The sequence below is a fragment of the Cherax quadricarinatus genome, chromosome 43 (genome assembly GCF_038502225.1).
Source record: "Cherax quadricarinatus isolate ZL_2023a chromosome 43, ASM3850222v1, whole genome shotgun sequence".
Lineage (NCBI taxonomy): Eukaryota > Metazoa > Arthropoda > Malacostraca > Decapoda > Parastacidae > Cherax > Cherax quadricarinatus.
This window is the reverse complement of record NC_091334.1, coordinates 20,277,287-20,289,660: the sequence shown is the minus strand read 5'-3', so window position 1 is coordinate 20,289,660 and position 12,374 is coordinate 20,277,287. Positions and strand designations below refer to the sequence as shown.

Sequence of the window (12,374 nt, the reverse complement as noted above, 5' to 3'; positions counted from 1 at the left end):
ATATTCTCGCCATCTACCTAATACCTCCATCTCCCCATCTACTAACTCCCCTACTCTGTTTTTAACTGACAAATCCATATTTTCCCTAGGCTTTCTTAACTTGTTTAACTCACTCCAAAATTTTTTCTTATTTTCATTAAAATTTCTTGACAGTGCCTCTCCCACTATCATCTGCTCTCCTTTTGCACTCTCTCACCACTCTCTTTACCTTTCTTTTACTCTCCATATACTCTGCTCTTCTTATAACACTTCTGCTTTGTAAAAACCTCTCATAAGCTACCTTTTTCTCTTTTATCACACCCTTTACTTCATCATTCCACCAATCACTCCTCTTACCTCCTGCCCCCACCCTCCTATAACCACAAGCTTTCACTGTTGTTACCCCAAAATCAAGTGCTGACAGTTTCATAAGTTTTAAAAACAATTTTATTTTCTAAAATGGTAGAGAATCTTTTTTACAAAAGTAATGATACCAAAAATGCAAAATCTGATGGAAATTTACAGAATTACACAAGCACAAATTTGGCAGTCAGGGAGAAATTTATGCATCAGCGAGTTTGCCGACTTGGAGTTTTATTTGTAAGCCAGTTTCAATGCTTAATTAGACCCAATTTCTAACTATTTCACTAATGTCTTCCAATCTATTGACTGAATACAAGAAACTGCCCATTTATCTATCAGAACTACCCTAAAATGTGCACATAAGTTGGTAATTAGGTCAATTTTACACAAAATAAACACCCAATGTAAAAGTAGTCTAAAATAATCACTCTAAGCATTCCAGGTACTATGACAACCTTTCCTCTGTTCACTAATCACTTCTCCAGGCCTCCCCTATATAACACTTGCCCTCTATTTTGAATCCACTGTCACAAAAAAAATAAAAGTTTTACCCAATATCTCAGTTGTCAGTGGTCAGTCGTCAGTTGTCAGTGGTCAGTCGTCACGTGAGGTCACAGACCCTGAGCTGCTTTGGGGATTAGTGTGGACGGTTACAAAGCATGGCTTGCTTCTGCAGTGTTTTAAAAATTGAGGTTGGAGAGTTGAAGGAGGAGGTCTTGCTTCTCCAGGAGGAGATTAGGAGGCTGAAGGTCCACCTCAATGGGTCTGGGAGAGAGTGTGAGGTGGCTGGAGTTGTGGGGAATGAGGCTTCAAGTGAGGTGCAGTCTGTCTCTCGCTGTGAGGAGGCTGTAGTTGGGAAGGTAGCAACGGCTACCAGCAGTGAGGTGCAGTCCAGCACCTGCTACAAGTGGCGAGTGGTTCACAGTAATGGAAGGCGCATCAGAGTAAGGAAAGTTAAGAGTGAAGATCTGAAGGTAGGAAATCGCTTCTCTGTTCTTCAGGATGAATGTACTTCAGTGGCCAGTGAAGGTAAGGGTACTACTGCCCCTGCTAATGGAGGTAAGCGCATTCTTGTGGTTGGTGACTCTCAGGTAAGATATATGGACCGTGCTTTTTGTAATAGGAATAAGAAGATGAGAGATAGAGTGTGCTTCCCTGGAGCTGGTGTTGGGGACATTGTCAACAGGCTGGATAATATCATGTCAGGTAATGGGAACAAGCCCATTATCTGTCTCAGTGCTGGTGGAAATGATATTGGGAAGGGTAGGAGAGAAGAGCTGCTAGATAAGTACAGGTCAGCTATAGATTTCATTAAGTCTAAGGGAGGGATCCCAATCATATGTAGCATCTTGCCTAGAAGGGGAGTAGGAAATGAATGGTTGTCTAGGGCAATTGGTGTAAATTGCTGGCTAGACAGATACTGCAAGGAACTTGCAATCCCATTCATTGACAACTGGAACAACTTTTATGGCAAACATGATATGTATGCAAGGGATGGGGTACATCTCTCTGGGGCTGGGGTGGTAGCACTTGCAGACTCGATTGAGAAGGCCATTGGTGAAATGCCTATGATTTTAAACTGATGGAAGATAGAGGTATGGGTGTGTGTGGGAAACAAGCAGGTTGCAACACTTGGGTTGGAAACAGTAAATGTATAAAAGGCATTCAGCATGAAGTTATAAATAAAGACAATAGATCAGGTCAGCAGACAAAGGGGGACAGCAGAGGGCAGCAAGGGACTAGCTCCCTTAAGGTTTACTATACTAATAGCAGGAGTGTAAGAAATAAGATAGATGAGCTAAGATTAATTGCAAGTGCAGGAAACATAGATATTATTGCTATAACAGAGACCTGGCTCAATCTGAAAGATAGAGAGATGCCCTCTGAATGTCACATACAAGGCTATAAATTATTCCACACTGACAGGGTCAACAGGAAAGGTGGTGGAGTAGCGATGTATGTCAGAGACAATTTAAATTGTTGTGTTAGACAAGATATTAAATTAGAAGCGTCAGCCACTGAATCTGTTTGGTTACAGCTTCTCGAGGGCCGAGAAAAACTAATTTTGGGTGTGATTTACAGGGCCCCAAATCTTGATAGGGAGTGCAGTAAACTTCTATGGGACGAAATTCGGAAGGCATCTACATACGAAAATGTTGTGCTAATGGGAGATTTCAACTATAGACAGATTGACTGGAGCAATTTGACAGGAAATTTAGAGTCAGGTGACTTTCTTGATACGATCCAGGATTGTTTTTTAAAACAGTTTGTGACAGAGCCAACTAGGGGAAATAACCTCCTTGACTTGGTTCTTGCCAGTAGGGAAACACTAATTAATAATCTTGAGGTTAATGATGAGCTTGGGGAAAGTGATCACAAATCACTCAGTTTTAATATATCATGGAATTCCCCTAATAATGGCAATCAAGTCTCCGTCCCTGACTTTCGCTTGGCTGATTTCATAGGACTGAAAAATTACTTAGGTGGGCTGAACTGGAATGACCTGACTAAGGGTCAGGTAGGTGGTGATGGTTGCCGATATGATGCTTTCCAGGGCATAGTTCTAGCTGCTCAGTCAAATTATGTTCCAAATAGGGAAATCAGATCAAACAAAAATGATCCTAAATGGATGAACAATAGATTAAAATATCTGATTGGTCAAAAGAGAGGCATATATAGGCAAATCAAAAGAGGAGAGGGGCAATTGAGAAATCGATATATTCAGTTAAAGAGAGAAATAAAAAAGGGAATTAGAAAAGCAAAAAGAGATTATGAGGTTAAAGTTGCAAGAGAATCGAAGACTAACCCAAAAGGATTCTTTCAGGTATACAGAAGTAAGATCAGGGACAAGATAGGCCCACTCAAAAGTTCCTCGGGTCAGCTTACTGACAGTGATAAGGAAATGTGTAGAATTTTTAACACATACTTCCTCTCAGTTTTTACACAGGAGGATACCAGCGATATTCCAGTAATGATAAATTATGTAGAACAGGACGATAATAAACTGTGCACTATTAGGGTCACAAGTGACATGGTCCTTAGGCAAATAGATAAATTAAAACCTAACAAATCCCCAGGCCCTGATGAACTGTATGCAAGGGTTCTAAAGGAATGTAAAGAGGAGCTTAGCACCCCTTTGGCTAATCTTTTCAACATATCACTACAAACTGGCATGGTGCCAGATAAGTGGAAAATGGCAAATGTGATACCTATTTTCAAAACAGGTGACAGGTCCTTAGCATCGAACTATAGACCAATAAGCCTAACCTCCATAGTGGGAAAATTTATGGAATCAATAATTGCCGAGGCAGTTCGTAGCCACCTTGAAAAACATAAATTAATCAACGAATCTCAGCATGGTTTTACAAAGGGGCGTTCCTGCCTTACGAATTTATTAACTTTTTTCACTAAGGTATTTGAGGAGGTAGATCATGGTAATGAATATGATATTGTGTATATGGACTTCAGTAAGGCTTTTGACAGGGTCCCACATCAGAGACTATTGAGGAAAATTAAAGCACATGGAATAGGAGGAGAAATTTTTTCCTGGATAGAGGCATGGTTGACAAATAGGCAGCAGAGAGTTTGCATAAATGGGGAGAAATCAGAGTGGGGAAGTGTCACGAGCGGTGTTCCACAGGGGTCAGTGTTGGGCCCCCTGCTGTTCACAATCTACATAAACGACATAGATGAGGGCATAAAGAGCGACATCGGCAAGTTTGCCGATGACACCAAAATAGGCCGTCGAATTCATTCTGACGAGGACATTCGAGCACTCCAGGAAGATTTGAATAGACTGATGCAGTGGTCGGAGAAGTGGCAGATGCAGTTTAATATAGACAAATGCAAAGTTCTAAATGTTGGACAGGACAATAACCATGCCACATATAAACTAAATAATGTAGATCTTAATATTACGGATTGCGAAAAAGATTTAGGAGTTCTGGTTAGCAGTAATCTGAAACCAAGACAACAGTGCATAAGTGTTCGCAATAAAGCTAATAGAATCCTTGGCTTCATAGCAAGAAGCATAAATAATAGGAGTCCTCAGGTTGTTCTTCAACTCTATACATCCTTGGTTAGGCCTCATTTAGATTATGCTGCACAGTTTTGGTCACCGTATTACAGAATGGATATAAATTCTCTGGAAAATGTACAAAGGAGGATGACAAAGTTGATCCCATGTATCAGAAACCTTCCCTATGAGGATAGACTAAGGGCCCTGAAACTGCACTCTCTAGAAAGACGTAGAATTAGGGGGGATATGATTGAGGTGTATAAATGGAAGACAGGAATAAATAAAGGGGATGTAAATAGTGTGCTGAAAATATCTAGCCTAGACAGGACTCGCAGCAATGGTTTTAAGTTGGAAAAATTCAGATTCAGGAAGGATATAGGAAAGTACTGGTTTGGTAATAGAGTTGTGGATGAGTGGAACAAACTCCCAAGTACCGTTATAGAGGCCAGAACGTTGTGTAGCTTTAAAAATAGGTTGGATAAATACATGAGTGGATGTGGGTGGGTGTGAGTTAGACCTGATAGCTTGTGCTACCAGGTCGGTTGCCGTGTTCCTCCCTTAAGTCAAGGTGACCTGACCTGACTAGGTTGGGTGCATTGGCTTAAGCCGGTAGGAGACTTGGACCTGCCTCGCATGGGCCAGTAGGCCTTCTGCAGTGTTCCTTCGTTCTTATGTTCTTATGTTCTTATGTTCTTATGCATTGGCTTAAGCCGGTAGGAGACTTGGACCTGCCTCGCATGGGCCAGTAGGCCTTCTGCAGTGTTCCTTCGTTCTTATGTTCTTATGTTCTTATAATAAAAATAATCAAGAATGATTGGTCATGGTTTATGCCATCCCAATAATTGAAGTAAACCTAGTAAAAACTCATTAAATTGACCAGGAGGGCCAGGGGTGCCCCCTATCTATCCTCAGTAAAATTACCAAAAAATCATATATTTCCACTGTTTTTTGGAGTCCTCTTTCAAGCTACTTCAGGTCTGAAACCGACCAAACTCATCTTTACTTCACTAGTATGTCTTCCATCCTATCAATTGATACCAAGAAACACCCAATAAAACATAAAAACCATCCTAGAAAACACCTCAGAGTTGCTATATTAAACAAAACACAACATCAGAGGTTTCCTTTTCCTATTACTGACTGCATGGGGCAGCACTTTTTTATACTATGCACATGCACCACACACACCCATTCTCTCATACTTGGTTAAAAATTTACCAATACCTTATTTGAGAGAGCCAAGATCAAAACAGAGATCTACATGAGTGACACTGGCATCAATAACACATATATGTGAGAGACAGTGAAAGGGTTAAAGAACAAAAATATTAGTACAAAATTAAAGAACAAAGGAAATTTGTATTAAAGAACAAAGAAAATCTGTATTAAACAAAGGAAATCTTTATTAAAGAACAAAGAAAATCTTTATAATAAAAACAAAGTCTTTATATAAAACAACAAAGAAGTCTTTGTATTAAAGAACAAGAAAATCATTGCATTAAAGAACAAATAAATCTTTGCATCAAAGAACAAAGAACATTACATTTATGGGGAGAATGCTAAACTCATAGAGGTCATAAAGCTCCTAAGAGAATGAAAGATATTCAGACTCAGTTCAAAGAACCAGAGCACTGGTCAAATTCCTTAGATCAAGAACCCCCTCACCAGCATCAAGAAACCTCTTGAGGAGAAAACAGAGAATGAAAAACATATTCAATGACAGGAACCAGAATATGTAAATACCTACAAGGTGGCATAAATGGCACATACATGCAGTGGGTATCTTTTGTAACCAAAATGCATTTGTTACATAATTATTTTTCCATGATTTTCTTATAACAATGGCAAATTAGAAACTGGTAAGTAATTGCTGGCTTCTGTTGGGTCACCATTTTTGTAGAATAGTATAACTCTAGCTAGCTAAAGTACATTTGGGAAATATTATTTCAACTGAATTGTTGTAAAATGATGCAATAGTGTAACAGCACATGAGCAGCTAAGTATGGTGAAACACCCTGGTTGTGTAATAGTATCAGAAGTGCGGATAACAGCATATTTTAAACATGTTCTATCTTTGTCTCATTCTTTGATAACTAGCTCAGCATTTGTCCATTTACAACATATTCAATAACAATACATACTATGCAAGCTTGGAACAGTACTACTGTAATTGTAAAAGAAGCATTTCTACTATCTTTGTCTTGTGGCTTACTTTAAATAAGGTGAAGATGTAAATGTAGCTACTCTATATTCATACATACTTATGCATATACTATTTTACTAATGATATAAACTGAAATGTGAATTTTCCCAATATCATGAAAATAACAAATTGTGTAAGGAGCATGGTGAATCAAACTGGTAACTTCACTTACTCAAAATGAGATTCAAAATATTTTTCTACACTCACTGACCCTTTAAGTACAATGGTCCTCATGTGTGAGGTCGCTGGATCAGTCTTCTATATGTACTCCTTACACAGTGTACTATTATAGTAATACTATATTCCTCACCAGGATCATATTTTGCCTCATGCAGCAGGGACAATGGCAGGGTTAGCATATGTAACTTGAGCTATGGATAATAGATACATGACAAACTACTTAAAGTAATGTACAGCAAATTCTTATTCTTAAAATTTTACTTAATTTACAGCCTGATCTTTTCATTTGAGCAACAGAACTAGTATATTTCTACATTACAAACATGCAAGACAAGTCTAGTTTTAATTATACTACATATTGTATAACAATGAGGAAGCAATACAAACCTCAGGAAACAGTGTGCGGAGGTAAGTGATGGATGAGATCCCAACTGCTACCAATCTCTTCACAAAGAACAATGACTGCTCCTTTGTTTTCATCTCTGGTGGGAAGATTGAGGCCCACTGCAATGCAAAATAAATACTACATGAAGAGAGCAGAAAATCTTAAAAAACAACAAGCCACTAAATGAGCTTAGGTGCATGATTTTTGGTTCCTGCATAGCTAACTGATCTAACTTTTCTATGAAGACAAATTGGTTGTATGTTCTAATCAAGTTCTCACACACCTATACAAAAATACTGAACACTGTATTTAGGTGCCTGATGAATACAATTATTTTCAATAACTATACAAGTTTTATCAAGAACTTCAGATAAAAAAATTCTTAACCCTTTCACTGTCTCATCCATTGATATACAATATTGATGCCAGGGTTGCTGACGTAGATCTTCGTTTTGAGCTCAGCTCCCTCAGAAAAGCTGTGAGCGGTAAATTTTGGTATAGACATGAGAGAATAGATCTCTGCAGTGAGTGTGTAATTTATAAAAAAAATCCTTCCAAAGTAGTGTATGATGGGAAAAGCAAAATTCTTGACCTTGTGTTGGATTAAAATAGTGATTCTGAAGGGTTTTCTAGGATGGTATTCATGGTTTTAATGGCTGCTTCATGGTATCAATTGATAGAATGGAAGACATACCACCAAAATAGAGGTGATTTTAGTTAGTTTCAGGGCCAGAAGTAGTAATTTGAAACTGGGCTGAAAGCAGCAAAAATATTAAATTTTTTTAAGATTTTCATAAGGATGGGTAAGGCCTCCCTACACCTTCCCTGTCTGTTTTATGCATTCTCATTAGATTTGATTCAATTACTGGGTTGCTCTAAACTATGACCAATCATTCCTTGTTATATTTTATTATTGGAGAAATAAGGTAACTGATTTTTTGTGTGATGAATTCAAAATGGAGGGCAAGCATAATATAGTAGGCCTGAGGACATCATTAATGAACAGAGGAAATGTTGTTTTAGTACCTGGAATGTCTACAGTGTTATTATGAGCTCTTTTTAAATTGGAGTGCTTTAATTTTGTGGAAAATTGGTCAAATTACTGACTTCCATGTACGTACTTTATAGGTTAGCTCTGAGTTTAACATGTTATAAAATGAAAGCTACACTAGCATAACAGCTAGGAATGCACTCAAACTGAGCAATGGAATTGGCTTCAAATAGGACTTAAATTGGACAAAATCGCTGATGCATAAATTACACCCAGACTGCAGAACTTTGCACCTGTGCATTCTGTAAGTTTCAATCAAATTTCATATTTTTGGTGTCATTACCTTTAGAAAAAGATTCTCTACCATTTTTTTTTTTTTTGCAAATACCAATAACATAAGCACTTTAATTTCAAGGCTTCCGACAGTAGAGGGGTTAAAGTGTCATTCTCATGGGGTACTGAGTTACCAGAGAGCTGATATAATACTTACTGTGCTTGATGACACTGCAGTCTTAGCCATCTGTGCTGTTCCTGTCATTGTGAAGCCTGTTACCACCAATACATTAAACTGAATTCTTCCTGCTCAATTCTGAAAAAAAAAAAAACATTCTTAGTTATGTAAAAATCAATCACAACATACATATCAATAACAAGTGAAGATGCAGGTTCTTAATTACAGTGTACTATAAATCTCAAACAGCATGATGAAACACAAGTCTGGCCTCCAGTGTTAAGTACGTCAATATTGCAACTGACTTTCATATACAGTACAGTCATCCCTACTAATTCCTGGAGTTTTAAATTTGTAAAAAAATTTTATACAACATTTTTATTGGATATCTGTATATATATTTGATCATTCACAGTTTTTTCACTTTACCCATTTTTCGGGCATGGACATTCTTTTTTATGCATGTCAATGACTCATGAAATCGTAATGACACGATTGCAAACAAACCATACCACGGGCAGGGATAGAGTTTCGAGACTCTCTGATCACGGGTTCTATCCCCGCCCGTGGTATGGTTTTTTTATGCATGTCAATATTAACTAGATTAGAACAATATTTAAAAAAAAACACAAAATAAACCCAAATCTGAAAAAAAATTTATGCAACATAATTTTACACTATTCACTCATTTTAGATTTGTGGTATGTTTACCTCCTGGAATGTGTAAGTTTAATCATAAAAATAAAGGATACCTGCAGCAAGTCTTTTGGCCCACACAGGGCAAGGCCATCTTGAACCAACTCAATAAGTATGCAAGAATAGAAGAGAAGTGCAGCAGCCCTAATGGCTGTTGGTATGTGCCCCATACCAACACTGTAAGTGGTAGTCAAAAGATTACAGAGGCATCTAATGGGTCCTGGAATAACTGCTCATGATAGTAGACAATCAAATATCAAGACTATTATCAAACCTATTGGGGAGAGCAGGGGTGGTTAACACCCAGGTACCTACTTACTGCTAGGTGTTCAGAGGCAGTAGGTGTAAGATGACTTAACACCCAGGTACCTACTTACTGCTAGGTGTTCAGAGGCAGTAAGTGTAAGATGACTTAACACCCAGGAATCTACTTACTGGTAGGTGAACAGGGACAACAGGTGTAGGATTACGACCACCCAGGTACCTACTTACTGCTAGGGGATCAGGGGCAGCAGTTGTAAGGAAACATGCCCAACAAACTCCTGAGCAGCGTCAGTGATGCTAAAACGTTGTGTAATTTTAAAAATAGAGAAGACAGATACATGAGTAGGTGTGGGTGGGTGTTTAAGTTGGACCTGACTGGCTTGTGTTAGTGGGTCTGATGCAGTGCTCCTTCCTTCTTGAGTGATGTGGCTTGGACATGACTAACGGGCTGGTGGGTGAGTTAGACCTACCTAGCCTCTTAAGGAAGGTTCCTTGATGCTGGTGAGGGGCTCTTGATCTAGGGAATTGGATCTGTGCTCCGGTTACCTGAATTAAGCCTGATTATTATTATAATCATGGGGGAGCGCTAAGCCCGTAGGGTTATACGTAGGGGAGAGGATGGAAGGTATTCAGGCTTAATTCAGGGAACTGGAGAACAGATTCAATTCCCTAGATCAAGAGCCCCTCACCAGCGTCAAGGAACCCCCCCCCTCAGGGGAATTAAGCCTGAATGCCTCCCCCACAGGCGCTGCATAATCCTACGGGTTTAGCGCTTATAACATAAGAAAGAAGGAACACTGCAATTCTCCTACTGGCCCATGTGAGGCAGGTCCAAGTCTCCTACCGGCTTAAGCCAATGCCCTAACCTAGTTAGGTCAGGTCACATTCACTTCCCCTTGATTATAATAAAAGCCCTGCCTAGCATGGGCCAGTGGGCCTGCCGCAGAGCTCCTTATGTATTACACACAAATAACCCGCACATAGGAGAGAGGAGCTTACGACGACGTTTCGGTCCCCGACTTCCACCATTTACAGCCACACTTATGTACTGCTTGTAACGGCTTGATAAAGCTCCTGGAGAGCGAAACGTTGCCACAATGTCACATTAGTTGCACTTGTGTCCTTTTACCTAACAAAAGTAATACTGATCAAGGGGAAGCGCCTGGGGTATGGGAGACACTCAGGTTCGATCCAAGGGGAAAGAATGTTCAGTTCCTTGGATCAAGAGCCCCCACACACCAGCATCAAGGAGACAGTTGGTTTAATTACAAATATAACAAAAGTGACCAACAGAGTGAGAATAACGTGAAAACATTTGTGCCACAAGTGACACTGGAGAACCACATGACTGGCACGTCCTGTATTTCTGTATAAATCTGTGTCTACAGTGTATGTTTGAGAGAGTTAATGACGCCCCTACATCCTGCTGTTGTCTACTACATCCTAACACAAGGTAGTTCATTATAGTTACCTACAAGACGGTAAATTAGGATGAGAAACAAGGTAGAAAACGTAGCGTGCTGACACACTTGAGTGGCGGGAAATATGGCCGACCTTCCTAACCTTCTATATTATCTTTAATTTAACTGATTTACGGTTTATTTTCACGAATTGCATTTCAATTTGCTTGTTTAAATTTATCGTATATTTTTTCTTATTATTTGTTCAATAATCATTTATTTTTTATTAAACTACATCTTTACATACTCTCGTTGCCCGTGATTTACACATAATATACAGTAATAAATTAATAGTAAACTAAATTAATGTCTTTTAATATTTGACGAACCTAATTATAATAATTAATATATATAATGAGCTATTTGCATATACATCCCCACATCTTTATACACCTCATAACCATATATGATTTCTTAAGTAAATTGCAACCCTATATATATATACATATATATAGATACATATATATATATATATATATATATATATATATATATATATATATATATATATATATATATATATTATTTTTCTGTCTCATAAACACGCTAGATAACAGGGATATCTTGCTACTCCTACTTACACTTCGGTCACACTTCACAGACACGCACATGCATATATATATACATACATCTAGGTTTTTCTCCTTTTTCTAAATAGCTCTTGTTCTTCTTTATTTCTTCTATTGTCCATGGGGAAGTGGAAAAGAATCTTTCCTCCGTAAGCCATGCGTGTTGTATGAGGCGACTAAAATGCCGGGAGCAATGGGCTAGTAACCCCTTCTCCTGTAGACACTTACTAAAAAAGAGAAGAAGAAAAACTTTATTAAGCTGGGATGCTTAAATGTGCTTGGATGTAGTGCGGATGACAAGAAACAGATGATTGCTGATGTTATGAATGAAAAGAAGTTGGATGTCCTGGCCCTAAGCGAAACAAAGCTGAAGGGGGTAGGAGAGTTTCAGTGGGGGGAAATAAATGGGATTAAATCTGGAGAATCTGAGAGAGTTAGAGCAAAGGAAGGGGTAGCAGTAATGTTAAATGATCAGTTATGGAAGGAGAAAAGAGAATATGAATGTGTAAATTCAAGAATTATGTGGATTAAAGTAAAGGTTGGATGCGAGAAGTGGGTCATAATAAGCGTGTATGCACCTGGAGAAGAGAGGAATGCAGAGGAGAGAGAGAGATTTTGGGAGATGTTAAGTGAATGTATAGGAGCCTTTGAACCAAGTGAGAGAGTAATTGTGGTAGGGGATCTGAATGCTAAAGTAGGAGAAACTTTTAGAGAGGGTGTGGTAGGTAAGTTTGGGGTGCCAGGTGTAAATGATAATGGGAGCCCTTTGATTGAACTTTGTATAGAAAGGGGTTTAGTTATAGGTAATACATATT

General features: G+C 38.6%; 1 protein-coding gene across 3 annotated transcripts in view; it reads right to left on the bottom strand.

The window, feature by feature from the left end:
• The window catches only part of LOC128705456 (uncharacterized), an 88,183-nt gene extending 77,103 nt beyond the window's left edge, over window positions 1-11,080 (bottom strand). For 2 of the 3 annotated variants that reach the window (XM_070093649.1, XM_070093648.1), the window contains exons 1-3: window positions 11,002-11,080; window positions 8,610-8,708; window positions 7,131-7,247 (exon numbers count right to left, since the gene is read on the bottom strand). In XM_070093649.1, coding sequence (XP_069949750.1) covers window positions 7,131-7,247; window positions 8,610-8,657 — 165 coding nt within the window. In that variant the 5' untranslated portion in view covers window positions 8,658-8,708; window positions 11,002-11,080. The remainder of the gene's footprint in view (window positions 1-7,130; window positions 7,248-8,609; window positions 8,709-11,001) is intronic. The other variant, XM_070093650.1, reaches the window with a different exon arrangement.
• Between the last annotated feature and the right edge of the window lie 1,294 nt (window positions 11,081-12,374).